The sequence below is a fragment of the Podarcis melisellensis genome, assembly GCF_964234715.1.
Source record: "Podarcis melisellensis genome assembly, chromosome: W".
NCBI classification, from domain to species: domain Eukaryota; kingdom Metazoa; phylum Chordata; class Lepidosauria; order Squamata; family Lacertidae; genus Podarcis; species Podarcis melisellensis.
In genome coordinates, this window is record NC_138535.1 from 3,776,896 (window position 1) to 3,796,817 (window position 19,922).

Here is a 19,922-nt window from a genome sequence, read left to right on the forward strand (position 1 = left end):
GTGCATATATTATCTTCAAGCATTGGCAGATTCCTTGTTCATTTTCTCGGTAGTGGTACCCGCCCTGTGGAACGCCCTCCCATAAGATGTCAACGGAAAAAACAACTACCAGACTTTTAGAAGACATCTGAAGGCAGCCCTCTTTAGGGAAGCTTTTGATGTTTCACAGACCACTGTATTTTAATACTTTGTTGGAAGCCGCCCAGAGTGGCTGGGGAAACCCATCCAGATGGGCGGGGTATAAATAATAAATTATTATTATTATTGTTGTTGTTGTTGTTGTTGTAACCATTTTGGATTACAACCACGTCAAACCTGGAACCTGTTTTGGTTTACAACCAGACCTCCAGAACGGATTATGGTTGTAAACCAAGGTACCACTGTATTGGTAGTTCTTGTATGTACAAGTATGGGTTTGTGTATGGGAGCTTCTCCCTGAGATAACTTGGGAAGGGCTGTAGCTCAGTGGTGGACCATCTGCTTTGAATTTAAACAGTCCCAGAGTCAGTTCTCAGCATCTCCAGGTAGGGCTGGGTGTTGCCCTCTAGGAAACCCTGGAGAGCTGGTGCCAGTCAGTGCAGACAATATTGTGTTAGATGGAACACAACGATCCAACAGGCGGCAATGATGGCCACCAAATCAGATGGCTTTAAAAGAGGTTTGGGCAAATTCAAGGAGCATAATGCCGTCAATGACTACTAGCTATGACAGCTATGCTCTGCCTCCATGGTTGGAGGCAATAATACTTCTGAATGCCAGTTTCTGGAAACAGCAGGAGGGGAGAGTGCAGTTGTGCTTGGGTGTTGCTTGCCAGTCTCCCACAGGCATCTGGTTGGCAACTGAGAACAGGGTGCTGGACTAGATGGGTGATTGGCCTGATATGTCAGGCTCATCTGTGTTCTTTTGTGTGGCTCGATATAAAGCAGCTTTCTATGTTGTTGAACTTTGCTCAGAACATTTCTGTGTTCGTGTTTTCAAATAATTACAAATAATTATTTCTCTTTCTCTTTTTTATTTTTGTGTTTATCTGCAGAATGGGTGCATGTCGTTGGTGCACCTCTGATGATTCAGTCGTCAACCTGCTAAAAAGTTATGCTTCCTCTACATTGCCTGCAAATGAATTTGCTTCAGCCAATAATGACCTCTGTTACTGCATAGAGTGTGTGGATGAGTACCATAAAGCAAAGGATGAGTTGCCATCCTTCCATGAGGTAATAATTTGCCTTGATTGATAGCCCACTATATCCTGGCTGTGTTGGGGCTGGCTGATGACAGAGACAGTCATAGCAGATTTGGGCAGGCAGAAGGCCTGTAGTTATTTGATAGCTTCAGGGGTGGGTAGCTTGATTCAGCTGGTGGTAGAGGTTGGTGGGGTTGCTCACCTGAAGTCGCAGTGATGTCATCAGGTGACTCATTCCCCCCTCCCCTATGTGATGTGCAGCACTTTGAAGCCACAACAACAACAAAATATTGGGGGTGCCAAACAAATCTCTTCCTTACCTTCCTCCCGCCTGCTGAAATCTGCTTTGGGCTGTAAAGTGGGTGGTAGCCACCCTGGTGTATGATCCTAAGAACTGGCTTAAAATAAGATCTCCAATTAAAAAAAGACAGCCCACATGACTGCCCCCTGGAGAGCTGATGGTCAAGCAGAGCAGGCAATACTTGGATAAATGGGCCAGTGATACAAAGCTGGTTAATATGTAAGAAATAGGATCTGTAAAGGTGCCCTTAGGAATGTAAGCACTGCGCAGTTCCAACTCACTTAGAATTATTATTAATGGTCCTTCAGGGGCACAGTTAACCCATTCAGGACCAGGGAGTCGTCCACACCTGCCCACCCCCTGTCCCCCCAAAACAGTATTTCTGTCTTGTAAGGATTCAACCTTAATCTGTTAGACGCCATCCATCCTCCAACCGCCTCCAGGCACTCACACAGGACCTTCACCGCCCTCACTGGTTCTGATTTAAGAGAAAGCTAGAGCTGGGTATCATCTGCATACTGCATACGCCCAGCCCAAACCCCCTGATGATCCCTGAGGCACCCCACAAGTGAGAGCCCAAGGGTCTGAACATTTATGTTCATCTCCACTTTCTGGACACAGCCCAGGAGAAAGGAGCAGAACCACTGTATGACAGTGCCCCCAGCTCCCAGCCCCTCTAGATGGTCCAGAAGGATGTTATGGTCGATGGTAACAAAGGCGGCTGAGAGATCCAGCAGAACTAGGAAACAGCTCTCACCTTTGTCCCTAGCCCGCCAGAGATCATCGACCAGCGCGATCAAGGCGGTTTCAGTCCCATGGTGAGGCCTGAATCCTGATTGGAAGGGATCCAAATGGTTCGCATCCTCCAGGCGTGCTTGGAGTTGTTCAGCAACCACTCGCTCAATCACCTTGCCCAAGAATGGAAGATTTGAGACTGGGCGATAGTTGGCCATATTGACTGGGCCTAAAGATGTTTTTTTAAGAAGCAGTTTAATGACCGCCTCTTTCAGTGGGTCTGGGAAGGCTCCCTCACAGAGAGAAGCATTCACCACCCCGCAGAGCCCATCGCCCAGCCCTTCCCGGCTCGCTTTCATTAGCCAGGATGGGCAAGGATAAAGGAGTCAGGTGGTTGGTTTCACTCGTCCAAGCAGCCTGTCCACATTCTCGGAGGTAACAGATTGGAATTGATCCCACACAACTTGACTAGACAGGACTCCAGCACTCTCCCGCCCTGGCCCTGCTCCCACGGTGGAGTCTACCTCCTTCCACGGTGGAGTCTACCTCCTTCCGAATCTGAGCGACTTCATCTGCAAAAAACTTAGCAAAAGCATTGCAGGAGACCTTGGGGTCCCTACCAGGCCCCGGTGACGAAGGTGGTTTCAATAGATTGCCAACCACCTGAAAGAGTCTCCTGCTGCTGTTTTCTGCAGATGCAGTAGAGGTAGTGAAGAAGGTCCTTTTCGCCGTCGCCACTTGGTAGGCTTGACGATCCGATTCAGAATGAGTTTTCCGCCACCGGCGCTCTAGCCATCTCAACGATTGTTTCACTGCCCAGGGAAAACCACAGGGCTGTCTGGGCTCCATGCAATCGGAGAGGGCGCTTTGGAGCCAGGCAGTCAATAGCCCTGGTTAACTCCGCATTCCAACGGGTCACCAGGGAATCCGCTGAAAGGCCATCAACATGGGATAAAACATCCCCTACCACTCACTGGAAGCCATTTGGATCCATTAAGTGGTGGGGGCGGACCATCCAAATTGGTCCCACCTCCCTGCAGAGGGGAAGGGTCGCGGAGAAGTCCAGTTGTACCAGGAAGTGATCTGACCATTGGCACAGAATAAAAGTGTGGTGTAGCTTTTTCTGGGGGTGATGCACTTGCTCACTTAAACTTAATGGAGGGGGAAACACAGGGATTTGGACCAGGGAACAGCAATGTGAAAGGAGGGCAGGGATCTGTGAGTGGACAGAAATCTGTTAATGTTAATACAAAACATAGCATACATTTAATATTGTTTCAGTTGTGTGTCACAAGCACATTAGCTATATAGCTTGCTGGGTTCTAGCCAACAATGTTTTCCAGGTAGACCCATTGAAATATATATCTGCCTAAATTAGTCATGCCCATTAATCTAAATCGGACTTCAGTTCAGAGAACACTAGATACAATCAACTGCATTTTTTAAAAGTTGCACTCATAAGCTGGCTGCAGCAATTATGAAAGTAAGTTTTCTGCATTTAACTCACTTTGTAAATAAGTTTTTCCTTGTGTGAAAAATAAAATTGCCTGCAAGTCCTTTTCTTCCCCTTGCAACCCTAATGTTTCTCTGTCTCTGTCTGTCTGTTTGTCTATCTCTCTCTTCCTCTCTTCCTCTCCTTAAAAAGAAACGCCTGAGTTCCTCTTTGCTTTGAAAACAAAGCTCAAATTAACTGTTGCTGTTTAGTCTTTCAAGTGGGAGCAGCTGCTTAGTTTTGTTTTGTCCCAGTCACCCTTGGTGTAACTCAAAATCTGAATTGCATGAAGCATGATCTAACTAATTAAGTCTGCTTAAGTGTACTATACAAAAAGCTATTACCAGCTGCAAACGTTGGAGGAGTTTTTTCACCATGCCCAGCTTTTTCCTCTCCTCTGTCTCATTCTTCTGGCATACACATTTTAATACTTATCTAACCCTGAAAAAGAGTTCCGGGGAGTGCCAAGACTTGCTGACTACATTCTGACATTTCAGCTTCTTCTAACAACAAGAAAAAAACTAATTAAAGTTGTAATGAATATAAGAAGAGCCTGATGAATCAAGCCAAAGGGGGCCCACCTAGTCCAACATCCTGTTCTCACAGTTAGCTGTGTGAAACCCATCAGCAGGGCCCGAGCACAAGAGCCCCCTACCAGTGGCGGAGTGGAGAGCAGGCGGGGGTGGGGCTGGCATGCGCCACCCGCAGCGGTGTGGTGCGCCCAGTGCAGGCGTGTGGGGGGGTGTCGGAAATCTCGTGCCATGTCAGAGGAATGTGCCACTCTCCAGGCACCCGGCTTGATTTCCTTGTTGACCTCCCTGTCTGCGACTCCCGGCAGGATACAGGCGAGGTCTCTATCAGCGATCCTCCTCAACGTGAGAAGAACACACCACTCCTTCACTCTCCTCCCTGCTATCCCCAGGGAGGGGAAAGAGACAGACAGAAATGTATTTACATGCCTTTATTTCTGTCTTTGCAGCAGTACAGAGAAACACGTCTGCACTCTCCAAACACCAATAGCAGAGAGAGAGACTCCACCCCTGTACTTCCAGTACAGGTCAGATGACATTCTGAGCTAACATCCGGTGCTCAGTACAGTGAATAGACTGTCCCTTTGTTCCCACGGTACAGTCCAAACATCAACATCCTGTTTGGCTTTCCAGCCAGCTGCAGCTCGCTGCTGCATTGCTCCTTTTTCGTAACATCCTCCCCCAAAAGAATCAATGCGTGTTGCGAGCAAAGCGTGATCCAGAGAAGAAAACAAACAGTTGTTATACATATAACACTCCCCTGTTGTTTCAGTTCCACCCTTGGAACTACCCGCCACTGGTTTCCCCAGTGTACCTCTCTGGTTGTCTGACTTCCAAGGAATGAGTGCATCTGCATTACCTTGGCTAGCTACTCTCTGTTGTGTCTTTGTCTCTGACTTAGACACAGTTTCAACCTGTCCTCGGTTGTGTACAACAGCAACACATGCAACAGCTAAGTTGGCAAACTCTTTTGAATATCTCTTGGGTGGTACACCCTTTGTAACTCTCTCAGACCTACGTATAAGGTGTTGATCCTCTCTGCTCTCTGGTTCAGTCTCCGGGCTCTTTGGAGAACCAGTACCAATGGTAAACAGTGGTTTGTCCTCCGCCTGTGAGGGTCTAGCCATTATGTGAGATTTCCTCTCAATGACTGTGTCAACTGAGCTCCTTGAGCTACCACTGTCGCTCTCAGTGCCACTGTAATCAGTAAAATCATCATCATCATCCGAATCTGCCTCTGTGGGAAGTGTGTGAACAATTACTCTCTCCTGTTCAGGAGCACTCTCTAGAAATTTTGTGAGAATCACCTGACCAGATTCAGACAAAATTACTCTGTAGAGACCCTTTTCATATCCCACAAAAATGCCTTTGGCATTCTTTACTCCACCTGGAGCTTCTGTCCTCACATGAGACCCAAAAACCTTGAAATGGGCAACAGAAGGTTTTCTATGGAACAGTTTCTCAAAAGGAGAACTTCCCAACTCTTTTGAAACCTTTCTCAACCACGTGTAACAATACAACATTAACGACTCCGCCCAGTACTCATGTGGCAGATGTGAACTAAGCAATTGCGCTTGCATCCCCTTTTGCAATTCTTTGTTCACCCTTACACAGACACCCCTGTTCCACGCTTCCGCTGAAGCAGCAACCTTGTGCCTTATCCCTTTCTTCTGCAGGAACTCCTGAAAATCCTGTAAAAGAAAAATTGGCTTCTCATCTGTGAAAAGACAATCGATATTAGCATCATGCACATTTTTAACCTTGTCACGAAACTCTTTAAACTTTTCTAAGGCTTCTTGTGGTTTCTCTAACACAAAAACCCAGACATAATGAGAGAAACAATCCACACACACAAGGTAAAATCTTGCATTGCCTCTAGATGGTTCTAGAGGACCAATCACATCAGCATACACCCGCTGAAATGCTTTGTCAACTCTGGTCACCTCCTGGACCTTCTTGGTCACACCTGCGAGAGAAATAATGTTAGAATCAGAAGAATTACATTTCATGTAATCACTTTGATCAAAAGTCAACAAATACAGTCCATCTTTCTCTCTGGCAGAAAGATACAACTCTCCATCTTTGAAGATCTTGCAGCTTTCATCATCATAGGACAGTTTCAGTCCTTTCTTTGCAATCTGCGAAACACTCAGCAGATTGAACTTCAACTCAGGAACCAAGTACACATTGTTTATAGTCAAGTTTAGACTTTCAAGATACACAGTCCCAAATCCGGTCGCTTCCAGCTCCTGACCGTTGGCTTGCTTCACAGCGAAGCTTTGCTTCTTAAACGACGAAAACAGTTCTCTGTGTGGGAACATGTGAACCGTGCAACCCGTGTCGATGACAAACGCGTTTTTCACTTCTGCCGTGGTTCCTTTCGACATCAAAGCCTTTGCAGGTTTCACCTGAGACTTGGTACGACCTTTGCCTGACGCCTCAGATTTTGCAGAGCTCACCTTGGCTCTAGGCTTCTTACAATTCCGTTGAAGATGCCCCTTCTGTCCACAATTGTAACAGCGGACAATGTTCAAAGCTACAGCATTCTCTCCAGTAGCAACATCAGTGGGGGAGTTAGAACTCCGTTCCTCCCTCCCCCTGTCCTTTACTTCCAGTGCAGCAAGTCGGTCGTGTTCATTCAACACAACCGCACACACCCTCTCCGTGGTCAGATCCTGGGCCGGTAGGGAACCAAGCTGACTGGCAACCGTTTTATAAGTCCGATTCAGGCTGTTTATCATCATGAAGCAAAACACTTCTTCCTGTAGACGGAAATTGCGTTCCACCATCTGTTGGCGCAGAAATTTCATCTCCGTCAGGTGCGCTTGAACATCTCCATCAGGCGCAAGCCTCAGATTGGTCAGCTTTTCAAAATACAGCAACGCTGAAGAACCAGCATCTCTCTGATGTGTTCTACGCAGCGTCTCCCAAATCTCTCGCACATATTCTAAATCCTGAATATGCACCAATTGGCAATCTGAGACACACAGAATTATAGCCGTCCTGGCCTTTACATTCTGTGAATTCCAAGCTGGTGTTGGTGCTGCAGGGATGGGGTTCTCAATCACCCCAAAAATCCTCTGATTCTGCAGCAGGGCCTTCATCTTTATTGACCAAGATGAATAATTGTCATTAGTCAGGGGAGGTGGGTAAGGCAAGCCTTCCCCCTTCTTGGCATCCATTTTGAATCCAAGCCTCAGCTCTCACTCTCGAGCCTGTAAAATCCAAGAGTCTTTCCTGGTCGTTTACTGTCTACTCTGGCAGGCAAACTGCAAGCTGTTTCAAAGTCCTTGCACAACAGCGAAGATAGCCAAAACAATTTTCGGTTCCCAGGCTCTCACTGAGCCAGCCCCTTAGTCAGTAACTTTCCACTTCACTGACTTTCCGTTGCTTAGCAACTGTGCATACCTGTCTTATCTCGGCATGCATGGTATGCGGCTGTTTTCCACAGTGCTGGTTTCTCTCAAACGCAGACACTTTTCGTGAACCGAAGATTTTATTCTTAACGCGTTCACTTCACAGCTATAAATCCACCATACCTTTGGGCTGCGTTGCTTGGCATTCACCTCGTCTCGATGCCCAGCCGTCTGTTCAGCCTCCAGCTGCTCGCAGACGTTATCTTCTTTTCCCTTGGTGCAGAGAATGAAGAACGATCCATCAACCTCTCATGCAGATTTCCATGAATCAGAACCATCGGCGATGCTACCAGATGTCGGAAATCTCGTGCCATGTCAGAGGAATGTGCCACTCTCCAGGCACCCGGCTTGATTTCCTTGTTGACCTCCCCGTCTGCGACTCCCGGCAGGATACAGGCGAGGTCTCTATCGGCGATCCTCCTCAACGTGAGAAGAACACACCACTCCTCCCTCCTCCCTGCCTTCCCCAGGGAGGGGAAAGAGACAGACAGAAATGTATTTACATGCCTTTATTTCTGTCTTTGCAGCAGTACAGAGAAACACGTCTGCATTCTCCAAACACCAACAGCAGAGAGAGAGACTCCACCCCTGTACTTCCAGTACAGCTCAGATGACACTCTGAGCTAACATCCGGTGCTCAGTACAGTGAATAGACTGTCCCTTTGTTCCCACGGTACAGTCCCAAACATCAACATCCTATTTGGCTTTCCAGCCAGCTGCAGCTCGCTGCTGCATTGCTTCTTTTTCGTAACAGGGGGCAGGTGTGATGGCACCCTGTCGGGATCGCGCTGCCGGGGGCGGTGCGCTCCCCACACACTCCTCTTCCTCCACCAGTGCCCCCTACCTTCCTGTAGTTTCCAGCAACTGGTATTCAGAAGCATTACTTCCTCCCAACTGTGGAGACAGATCATAGTCATCATGGCTAGGAGCCATTGATAGCCTTCTCCATGAATTTATCTAATCCTTCTTTTAAAGTCATCCAGGTTGGTGGCAACCACTGCCTCCTGTGAGAGCAAGTTCAATAATTTAACTATGTGCTGCATGAAGAAGACCTTTCTTTTATTTGTCCTAAATCTTCAAGCATTCAGCTTCATTGGAAGTCCATGAATTCTAGTGTTATCAGAGAGGTAGGAAAACTTTTTTCCATGTCATGCAAACATTTATAAACTCCTACCATGTCACCCCTTACTCGCCTTTTCTTTAAACCAAGAAGTCTCAAACATTGCAGTCTTTCTTTATAGGGGAGTCACTCTATTCTTTTCATCATTTTGGTGGCCCTTTTCTGAAGGTTTCCAAACTTTACAATATCCTTTTTGAGGTGAAGCAACCAGAGCTGTGCACAGTACAGTGGTACCTTGGTTTAAGAACAGCTTAATTTATGAACAGCTTGATTAAGAATGCTGCAAACCCAGAAGTAGGTGTTTGGTTTGTGAACTTTGCTTTGGAAGCAGAACATGTTCCGCTTCCTGTTGAGTGTAAATTGAGTCCCCTGCTGCTATGGGAAAGCACGCCTTGGCTTAAGAACGTACTTCCAGAACGGATTAAGTTCGCAAACCAGGGTACCACTGTATTCGGAATGTGGTTGCTCCATAGATTTGTATTGGTGTGCTTGGAATTTTTTCTCTCTTAATGGACTAACACTATGCCCTCGTTATTTTAACAATTTTCAAAGATGTAGCCATGTTACTCTGTTGCAGCCTAAGCAACTAATTTCTTGGTCTTTAGGTGCCACTGGGCTTTCTGGGTTACTGCAGTTTTCTGTTTTTCTTTTGTCTGCCACCTCTTTGCCTTTCTGTTGTATTGCTTCCTTTCCTGTTTGGTTTAATGCTTAAGCGTCATTTCAGTATTTTGTCTGGCCAGTTAGCCTGACTCATAAAACACTTTGTTCTTCCTTGCCTGGATCTTCCAGGATCTTGGCTATATATCTTTTCTAAAACCTTGCACAGTTATTGAGAGTCCAAACGTGTGTTTGAAGACTGTGATTGAATTACAAGATGGCCAGGGATATGTTTGTGTGGCTGCTGAATAGACTCCATGTAAGTAAAGTACACAGCACCATTTGCCAGTGCTGAGCTCCATTCTGTCTTGACCCTTCCATTTGCAGCATTTTTGTGTTGGCACAGCTTTTAAATTTCATTTCTTATTTAAAAATGTCTTCTCTGCCTTTGAAATTGTTACAAAGGAAGCTGTCTTGTAGATAATTAGACCACTGGTCAATATAGCTCAGTATTGAGTCTCTCACAGCCCTGCCTGGAGATGCCTGGGATTGAACCTGGGACCTTGTGCATGCAAATCAGGTGCTCTGAGCTGCAGCCCTTCCCCTTACAGCCCCTGCTGGGAATCTGAGGTGAGAGACTCACATAGCCCATAGTTGCCCCCAGTTCCAGTCACCACCACACAGAGGCAGCTGAAGGTCCAAAAAGTTTACTGATGCAGACGATATTACAGTTCTGGACAGTGCTATATACATACAGCTTGTAGGCTTTCCAGATACTATTGATATCTGGCAACTTTAACCTGTTGCAGGATCTTAGCCAGACCCAGTTGAATATAGCAGAGCATATGCAGACTTCCAGAAGCAATCAGTTGCAGGCAGGTAGGATCCTCTTCATGGATCACTGCCTTGCCGTGGCGAAGGGGCTTGAATAACTCAGAGAAGCTATGAGCTATGCCGTGCAAGGCCACCCAAGATGGACAGGTCATAGTGGAGAGGTTTGACCAAACGTGATCCACCTGGAGCAGGAACCGGCAAGCCACTCCAGTATCCCTGCCAAGAAAACTTAATGGACAAAGACAACAGGCACATAAAAGTTATGATGCTGGAAGATGAGCCCCTCAGGTCGGAAGGCGTCCAACATGCTACTGAGGAAGAGCGGAGGACAAGTACAAGTAGATTCAGAGCTGATGTAGCAGCTGGGCCAAAGCTGAAAGGACGCTCAGTTGCGGATATGCCTGGAAGTGAAAGGAAAGTCCAATGCTTTCTTTTCCAAAGAAAAATATTGCACAGGAACCTGGAACGTAAGAACCATGAACCTGGGTAAGTTGGATATGGTAAAAAATGAGATGGCAAGAATAAATATTGACATCCTGGGCATCAGTGAACTAAAATGGACGGGAATGGGTGAATTCAGTTTGGATGACCATCATATCTACTACTGTGGGCAAGAATCCCATAAAAGAAATGGAGTGGCCCTCATAGTCAACAAAAGAGTGGCAAAAGCTGTACTGGGATGCAATTTCAAAAATGATAGAATGATCTCGATACGAATCCAAGGCAGACCTTTTAACATCACAGTAATCCAAGTTTATGCACCAACTACTGGTGCTGAAAAAACTGAAATTGAGCAATTCTATGAAGACTTACAAGACCTTATAGAAGTGACACCAAAGAAGGATGTTCTTCTCATTATAGGGGATTGGAATGCTAAAGTAGGGAATCAAGAGATAAAAGGAACAACTGGCAAGTTTGGCCTTGGAGTTCAAAACGAAGCAGGGCAAAGGCTAATAGAGTTCTGCCAAGAGAACAAGCTGGTCATCACAAACACTCTTTTCCAACAACACAAGAGACGACTCTACACGTGGACATCACCAGATGGGCAGCATCGAAATCAGATTGATTATATTCTCTGCAGCCAAAGATGGAGAAGCTCTATACAGTCAGCAAAAACAAGGACAGAGTGCCTGAAGAACTATGGATGGAGGTTCGTAACATTATACAGGAGGCAGCAACGAAAACCATCCCAATGAAAAGGAAATGCAAGAAAGCAAAGTGGCTGTCCAACGAGGCCTTACAAATAGCGGGGGAGAGAAGGCAAGCAAAATGCGAGGGAGATAGTGAAAGATACAGGAAATTGAATGCAGATTTCCAAAAAATAGCAAGGAGAGACAAGAAGGCCTTCTTAAACAAGCAATGCAAAGAAATAGAGGAAAACAACAGAATGGGAAGAACCAGAGATCTGTTCAAGAAAATTGGAGATATGAAAGGAACATTTCGTACAAAGATTACCATAATAAAAGACAAAAGTGGAAAGGACCTAAGAGAAGCAGAAGACATCAAGAAGAGGTGTCAAGAATACACAGAGGAATTATACCAGAAAGATATGGATGGCTCGTACACCCCAGGTAGTGTGGTTGCTGACCTTGAGCCAGACAGCCTATGGCAAGTTCTTAAAGAAATGGGAGTGCCTCATCTGTCTCCTGAGAAATCTCTACGTGGGACAAGAAGCTACATTTAGAAGTGGATATGGAACAGCTGATTGGTTCAAAATTGGGAAAGGAGTACGACAAGGCTGTACATGGTCTCCCTGCTTATTTAACCTATATGCAGAATTCATCATGCGAAAGGCTGGGCTGGATGAGATTGCCGGAAGAAATATCAACAACCTCAGATATCAGGTTACATAGGCTTCAGGTTACTGACTCCGCTAACCCAGAAATAGTGCTTCAGGTTAAGAACTTTGCTTCAGGATGAGAACAGAAATTGTGCTTTGGCAGTGCGGCGGCAGCAGGAGGCCCCATTAGCTAAAGTGGTGCTTCAGGTTAAGACCAGTTTCAGGTTAAGAACGGACCTCTGGAACGAATTAAGTACTTAACCCGAGGTACCACTGTACAAGGCTGAGATGCTTCCTTTCTCCCAACAGCTTCACGGGCCCAGAGTGTTCCTGATAAGCATCACCAGTCTCCTCCTCAAAATACCCAAACAGAGAGACAGTCTTTAGACAGTCAGGGATTTGAGGTTAGAGTAGCAAAAGGTTTTTGTTTGCTGCACTTCTGCATTGTTACTTGATTTAACTTTTGGCCCAGTATTTAGTTCTAGTTTTTCTGGTATACTGCTGCATTATTTCCTCTTTCTAGTCCCAGCTTTTGCCTTCTCTTTGAGAGAAGATAGAATTTAATGATTTCAAACACCCATCCCTTCATTATTTTGTTGCTCAGTCTAACTTTTGAGCTGCTTAGGAATAGTTGTATTTCATTTTTTTTTCAGTCTCTCTTTTCTCATTACAGAAGTCAGGTTAATTTTGTTTTTTGATTTCATTTTGTTTCCTTTTTTCTCTGGTGATGCTCAGACAAAACTATTTTCACTTTTAAAGCTATTTTTTACTCTAATGTATTAACTGGATTAATTTTCCCTGGGCTTCCTTTGCTGGATTGATTTAAACTTCTGCTTTGAATAGTTAGCTGTTTTTCTTTTTCTCCCTTTGGAAACCTAATATACTTTTGGGGGGTGGGTGGAGGAGGAAGGCCAGGAGCAGAATTGTCTCAGCAATAACTAATTTTGCCTGCTCTAATCAATGCATGTCACCATATGCTTTAATACAGTTTTATTTCACATTTAATTCACAGGCTAATTATTGTACTCTTCTTTTCTGTGAAGATGCTGTTCCTTAATTTTTCTTACCCCTAAATTTCATTGGGCTGTAGCCAATGTTAGTCCCACTCAGAGTAAACCCATTGAACTTTATGAACATGACTGCTGTACATTAATTTAAATGTGTCTACTCTGAGTAGACTGAAGTCAAGTGGGCCTTAGAAAGCACTGCAAATAACAAGGCCAGTGGAAGTGATGGTATTCCAGCTGAACTATTTAAAATTTTAAATGATGATGCTGTTAAGGCGCTACACTCAATATGCCAGCAAATTTGGAAAACTCAGCAGTGGCCAGAGGATTGGAGAAGATCAGTCTACATCCCAATCCCAAAGAAGGGCAGTGCCAAAGAATGCTCCAACTACCGCACACTTGCACTCATTTCACATGCTAGTAAGGTTATGCTTAAAATTCTACAAGGCAGGCTTAAGCAGTATGTGCACCGAGAACTCCCAGAAGTGCAAGCTGGATTTCGAAGGGGCAGAGGAACCAGAGACCAACTTGCAAACATGCGCTGGATTATGGAGAAAGCTAGAGAGTTCCAGAAAGACATCTACTTCTGCTTCATTGACTATGCAAAAGCCTTTGACTGTGTCGACCACAGCAAACTATGGCAAGTTCTTAAAGAAATGGGAGTGCCTGATCACCTCATCTGTCTCCTGAGAAATCTCTATGTGGGACAAGAAGCTACAGTTAGAACTGGATATGGAACAACTGATTGGTTCAAAATTGGGAAAGGAGTACGACAAGGCTGTATATTGTCTCCCTGCTTATTTAACTTATATGCAGAATTCATCATGCAAAAGGCTGGGCTGGATGAATCCCTAGCCGGAATTAAGATTGCCGGAAGAAATATCAACAACCTCAGATATGCAGATGACACAACCTGGATGGCAGAAAGTGAGGAGGAATTAAAGAACCTTTTAATGAGGGTGAAAGAGGAGAGCGCAAAACATGGTTTGAAGCTCAACATCAAAAAAACGAAGATCGTGGCCACTGGTCCCATAACCTCCTGGCAAATAGAAGGGGAAGAAATGGAGGCAGTGAGAGATTTTACTTTTTTGGGCTCCATCACTGCAGATGGTGACAGCAGCCATGAAATTAAAAGACGCCTGGATACAACCTAATTATGCATAATGTACTTTTGCTTTCTTTTATCCTATATAATTCCTTGTGAGTTATACTTCTATAGCCAAGAAGCTTGAATGCAGTCATTTTTTATCTGTTGTGGTGTCTTTTAATATATATATAAAATAAATTATTTTGATTTATTCCTTCTTAAAACTGACGTGTTCTCTCTGGTTGTTGCCACTTGAGAAGAAGAAGAAGAGAAAAGTTTGGATTTGATATCCTGCTTTCTCACTACCCTAAGGAGTCTCAAAGCGGCCAACAATCTCCTTTTCCCTTCCTCCCCCACAACAAACACTCTGTGAGGTGAGTGGGGCTGAGAGACTTCAGAGAAGTGTGACTAGCCCAAGGTCACCCAGCAGCTGCAGGTGGAGGAGCAGGGAAGCAAACCCGGTTCCCCAGATTACGAGTCCACTGCTCTTAACCACTACACCACACTGGCTCTCTAACCATTTAAGGCTTTTAAACAGAGCTCTTCCTCAGTCAAAAGCCATTTAAAGGCTTTAAAGCCATTTAAGGCTTTTAAACAGAGATCTTCCTCAGTCTGCATCTCTATTGGAATAGCTTTTAGATCTTTTAATTATTTTATCACTTGTGGGTTTGGTGCCCTGGGTTCCTTTTGGGAGGAAGAGGGGGATATAAATTTAATAAATAATAATCTACAGATTCTGTTTTTTTCAGCTGGTGTCTTCTTAGGACAGCAGAGTCAGTTGCTCTCTCTGTTCTAGAATTTTATAGGGTTTCCCCCCCCCCCATTGCAGATCCTGTGCAAGCTTGAAATCACTCGCCTTATTACCCACTTTGAGAAATCAATGCAGGAGGAAGATGACAGTGACCTCTTCATTGTAGACAAAGATGGGGAAACACAACTGTGCCATTATACGGATTCCAACTTTGAGGAGAACCTCAGAGTGCCATTGTTGGAAATGCTGAAGTACCCCTACCTGTTACTTCATGAACGTCTCAGTGAGTATCTGGTGGCACCTGAACATGATCCAGTTCTCCCCCTGCATTAGTAGTTCAAAAAAAGCAGCTATGGAAAGTCTTCTCAGAATACAGCTGGAGGTGATATGTTGACTGGGATTTGTTTTTTTGTTTTACTATCCCCCCCCCCCCAAAAAAACCTATTACAAAAGGAGTATTATTTTTATTTATAGAATATATATTCTGCTGCTCATCTAGGGTTGTCAACTTTGGTTGGGCAAAATATGGGACTGGGGGGGGGGGCTAAAATTACTTTACTTGATGCAGAATGAAATGACTTCAAAGCAATCAATCAACGTTATTACGGCAAACAGCCAGCATACTAAACCAGAATTTCTGCATAATTCTCTACATAAGCAATAAAAATGATAAATATGGGGTTTAACAATCAATATACTAATTGAATGTACTTAAAATGTGTGTTTAGAGGAATAAAATACCATAAAAGTTTAAAATAATAGGAGTTTTAACTAAGAACTGTAGCGGTTTATAACATTTTATGCAGCTGTGTAATCTTTTGCTTTGACTTATGGCTATTGCATAAAATCTAGCTACATTTCCAATGCTGGTCATACTCATAGGGAAGACCCAATGAAATTTATAGATCTAAGTTAGCAATGCACATTAATTTCAATGACTCACATCCTCCAAACATGCTGACTTTCTGCCTGTCAGATGAATGGTAAATGTAGAACCCCAGCCAAAGAAAGAAAGAGAGCAACAAATTCTGTTTCTCTTCCTAACAGAGCTTTGCCTCCAACGTCCCTTTCCATATAGCTGCTAATGCCAATTCATTCTCTCTCTCTCTCTCTCTCTCTCTCTCTCTCTCTCTCTCTCTCTCTCTCTCTCACACACACACACACACACACACACACACACACACACATGCCTCATAGTCAGACAAGTTCATCCAACCACTAGGGTTACATCTTTTCTTGTCACATATTTGTTAAAAAGCTTTCATATGTTATCTATAGGCATTCATAGAATCATAGAAATGTAGAGTTGGAAGGGACCCTGAGTGTCATTTAGTGCTATACCACTGTTCTTCCTCAGCTAGCAAAATGTACAGTGGTACCTCGGGTTAAGAACTTAATTCGTTCCGGAGGTCTGTTCTTAACCTGAAACTGTTCTTAACCTGAAGCACTACTTTCGCTACTTTACTGCCGCTGTGCCGCCGGTATGCGATTTCTGTTCTTATCCTGAAGTAAAGTTCTTAACCCGAGGTACTAATAATATAATAATAATAACTTATTGTTTATACCCCGCCCATCTGGATGAGTTTCCCCAGCCACTCTGGGCGGCTTCCAATCAAGTGTTAAAAACAATACAACATTAAATATTAAAAACTTCCCTAAACAGGGCTGCCTTCAGATGTCTTTTAAAGAGAAGATAGCTGCTTATTTCCTTCACATCTGAAGGGAGGGCATTCCACAGGGCGGGCGCCAATACCGAAAAGGCCCTCTATTTGGTTCCCTGTAACCTCACCTCTCGCAATGAGGGAACCACCAGAAGGCCCTCGGCGCTGGATCTCAGTGTCCGGGCTGAACGATGGGGGTGGAGACGCTCCTTCAGGTATACTGGACCAAGGCCGTTTAGGGCTTTAAAGGTCAGCAACAACTCTTTGAATTGTGCTCGGAAACGTACTGGGAGCCAATGCAGATCTCTCAGGACCGGTGTTATGTGGTCCCGGCGGCCACTCCCAGTCACCAGTCTAGCTGGATTAATTGCAGTTTCTGGATTAATTCTGGATTAATTGCAGTTTCTGGGTCACCTTCAAAGGTAGCCCCACGTAGAGTGCATTGCAGTAGTCCAAGCGGGAGATAACCAGAGCCTGCACCACTCTGGCGAGACAGTCCGCGGGCAGGTAGGGTCTCAGCCTGCGTACCAGGTGGAGCTGGTAGACAGCCGCCCTGGACACAGAATTGACCTGGGCCTCCATGGACAGCTGTGAGTCCAAAATGACTCCCAGGCTGCGCCCCTGGTCCTTCAGGGGCACAGTTACCCCATTCAGGACCAGGGAATCCCCCACACCCGCCCGCCCCCCCCCAACAGTACTTCTGTCTTGTCAGGATTCAACCTCAATCTGTTAGCCGCCATCCATCCTCCAACCGCCTCCAGGCACTCACACAGGACCTTCACTGGTTCTGATTTAAAAGAGAGGTAGAGCTCGGTATCAGTAGAGCTGGGTACTATTTCTGGGTTAGCGGAGTCTGTAACCTGAAGCGTCTGTAACCTGAAGCTTCTGTAACCCGAGGTACCACTGTATTGGGCAAACCAAGTCCTGCCTATTTAAACAGACAGGAATAGCTCCCCTAAGCAGGTCACCATTTGGAGTTTCACCATTTGTCTAGAGCAGTGTTTCCCAACCTTGTGCCTCCAGCTGTTTTTGAACTACAATTCCCATCATCCCTGACCACTGGTCTTGCTAGCTAGGGATGATGGGAGTTGTAGGCCAAAAACATCTGGAGGCCCAAGGTTGGGAAACACTGGTCTAGAGGAAAGTAACTCAGTTATAGTGATTCTGCCAGTCTCTGCTTCCTCTTCCTCCATTTGTAATCTAAGGGGTAGCAAGGTTGGTCTGCAATACAGGGGTATAAGAAGTGTTGAAAAAAAATGATGACTTTTTAAAAATCCCACAACCAGTTCTAACAATTGTAGGCGACATGTGCCATCATAAAATATGCATTTAGTTCTGTGTGTGAGAAGGGCGGGGGGAAGCATCTTTCAAAAACAATTAATTGGCAGGATTAATAGAGGACACCAGGATTAACTGAAGACATCAGTGATCACTTGTATTCACACAGACCAGAGCTGCTGTTTTGGGGACAAAACACTAATAATAAAAAGGTAGTGGATCAAAACAAAGAAAGCCCCCTTCCCCAAATGCCTGACCATGTGATTCATTTTGCAAACAAAACAAAGCTAAGCTAAACACACTCCTTTCTGAACTTCATGAAAAGGCGAGTCAGGTATCTCCCTTAAGACGCTTTATAGGTTAAAACCATCTGCATAGTGACTGTTCCTGTTCTATGATTCTTTGAGGATGACTTTCATCTTATGCAGGGATCATTTGCCTTCATATTATGGTGGTTCCAACAGCCCTAACATTTGGCGTTCTCTTTTTTAAATTGTTAGGTGAGCTGTGTGTGGAGGCTCTTTGTAAAATGGAGGAAATCAACTGCTCCTACCAGGTGGCTGGGAAACACCCTGGGATCTATCTGCTCATGGTACATCCTAATGAAGTGGTGAGCTGCTTTAATTCCCTTTTTCCGGTTATTCTTTTCTTCCTTTTCAGTTTTCCTACGTAGGATTAAGCTGTCCTAAACAGATGACCGATGAAATAGATCCTCCTTGACACAGTGCACAGTTAAACTATGGAATTTGCTCCCACACAGTGGCATGTGGTCAATGGACATGGGGGACTAGGCTAGTCCCCTAAATCAGAGGTTTTCAACATGTGTGCCTTCATAGTCTGAAGCAATAATGCTTCTGATTGCCAGTTGCTGGAAACCACAGGAACGTGGATGCTCTTGTGCTTGGGTCCTGCTTGTGGGTTTCCCACTGGGGCATCTGGCTGGACACTCTGAGAAGAGGTTATAACAACAACAACAACAAATTATTATTATTATTATTATTATTATTATTATTATTATTATTACTATTAATACCCCGCCCATCTGGCTGGGTTTCCCCAGCCACTCGGGACGGGTCCCAACAGAATATTGAAAACACGATAAAACATCAAACATTAAAAACTTCCCTAAACAGGGGTGCCTTCAGATGTCTTCTAAAAGTCAGATAGTTGTTTATTTCCTTGACATTTGATGGGAGGGCATTCCACAGGGTGGGCACCACCACTGAGAAGGCCCTCTGCCTGGTTCCCTGTAACCTCACTTCTCGCAAGGAGGGAACCGCCAGAAGGCCCTCGGCGCTGGACCTCAGTGTCCGGGCTGAAAGATGGGGGTGGAGACGCTCCTTCAGGTATACTGGACCAAGGCCGTTTAGGGCTTTAAAGGTCAGCAACAACTCTTCGAATTGTGCTCAGGAACATTCTGGGAGCCAATGTAGGTCTTTCAGGACCAGTGTTATTTGGTCTCGGCGGCCATTCCCAGTCACCAGTCTAGCTGCTGCATTCTGAATTTGTTGTAGTTTCCGAGTCACCTTCAAAGGTAGCCCCACATAGAGCATATTGCAGTAGTCCAAGCAGGAGATAACTAGAGCAGTGTTTCCCAACCTTGTGCCTCCAGCTGTTTTTGGACTACAATTCCCATCATCCCTTGCCACTGGTCTTGCTAGTCAGGGATGATGGGAGTTGTAGTTCAAAAACAGCTGGAGGCACAAGGTTGGGAAACACTGAACTAGAGCATGCATCACTCTTGCAAGACAGTCCACGGGCAGGTAGGGTCTCAGCCTTCATACCAGATGGAGCTGGTAGGCAGCTGCCCTGGACACAGAAATGACCTGCACCTCCATGGACAGCTGTGAGTCCAAAATGACTCCCAGGCTGTGCCCCTGGTCCTTCAGCAGCTTGAAGCAGCTTGGGCAGGGAATCCTTGGTGCCGCGGGGAGGTCGGTACACCATAAGGAATCCTGTACTGCCCCTATTTCCCAACTTCCAGAACATGCACTCAGTAAACTGGGTCTTCCCAATAGGACACCCGGTGTAAGCTAATGACTTCCTAAAAATCACTGCACCCCCCCCCCATATGACCTGGGTTGCTGTGGGTAAGAGAAACCTGGTGGACAAGCAGCGGCAAGGACAGGCCCATCTGCTTCATCCAACCAAGT

General features: G+C 45.3%; 1 protein-coding gene across 2 annotated transcripts in view; it reads left to right on the forward strand.

Annotated features, from left to right (window-relative positions):
* Nucleotides 1-19,922, forward strand: part of LOC309361309 (putative helicase senataxin) — a 267,706-nt gene that overhangs the window by 66,621 nt on the left and 181,163 nt on the right. For both annotated transcript variants that reach the window (XM_081896197.1, XM_081896196.1), the window contains exons 2-4: nt 1,034-1,211; nt 14,909-15,113; nt 18,270-18,379. In XM_081896197.1, coding sequence (XP_081752323.1) covers nt 1,035-1,211; nt 14,909-15,113; nt 18,270-18,379 — 492 coding nt within the window. In that variant the 5' untranslated portion in view covers nt 1,034. The remainder of the gene's footprint in view (nt 1-1,033; nt 1,212-14,908; nt 15,114-18,269; nt 18,380-19,922) is intronic.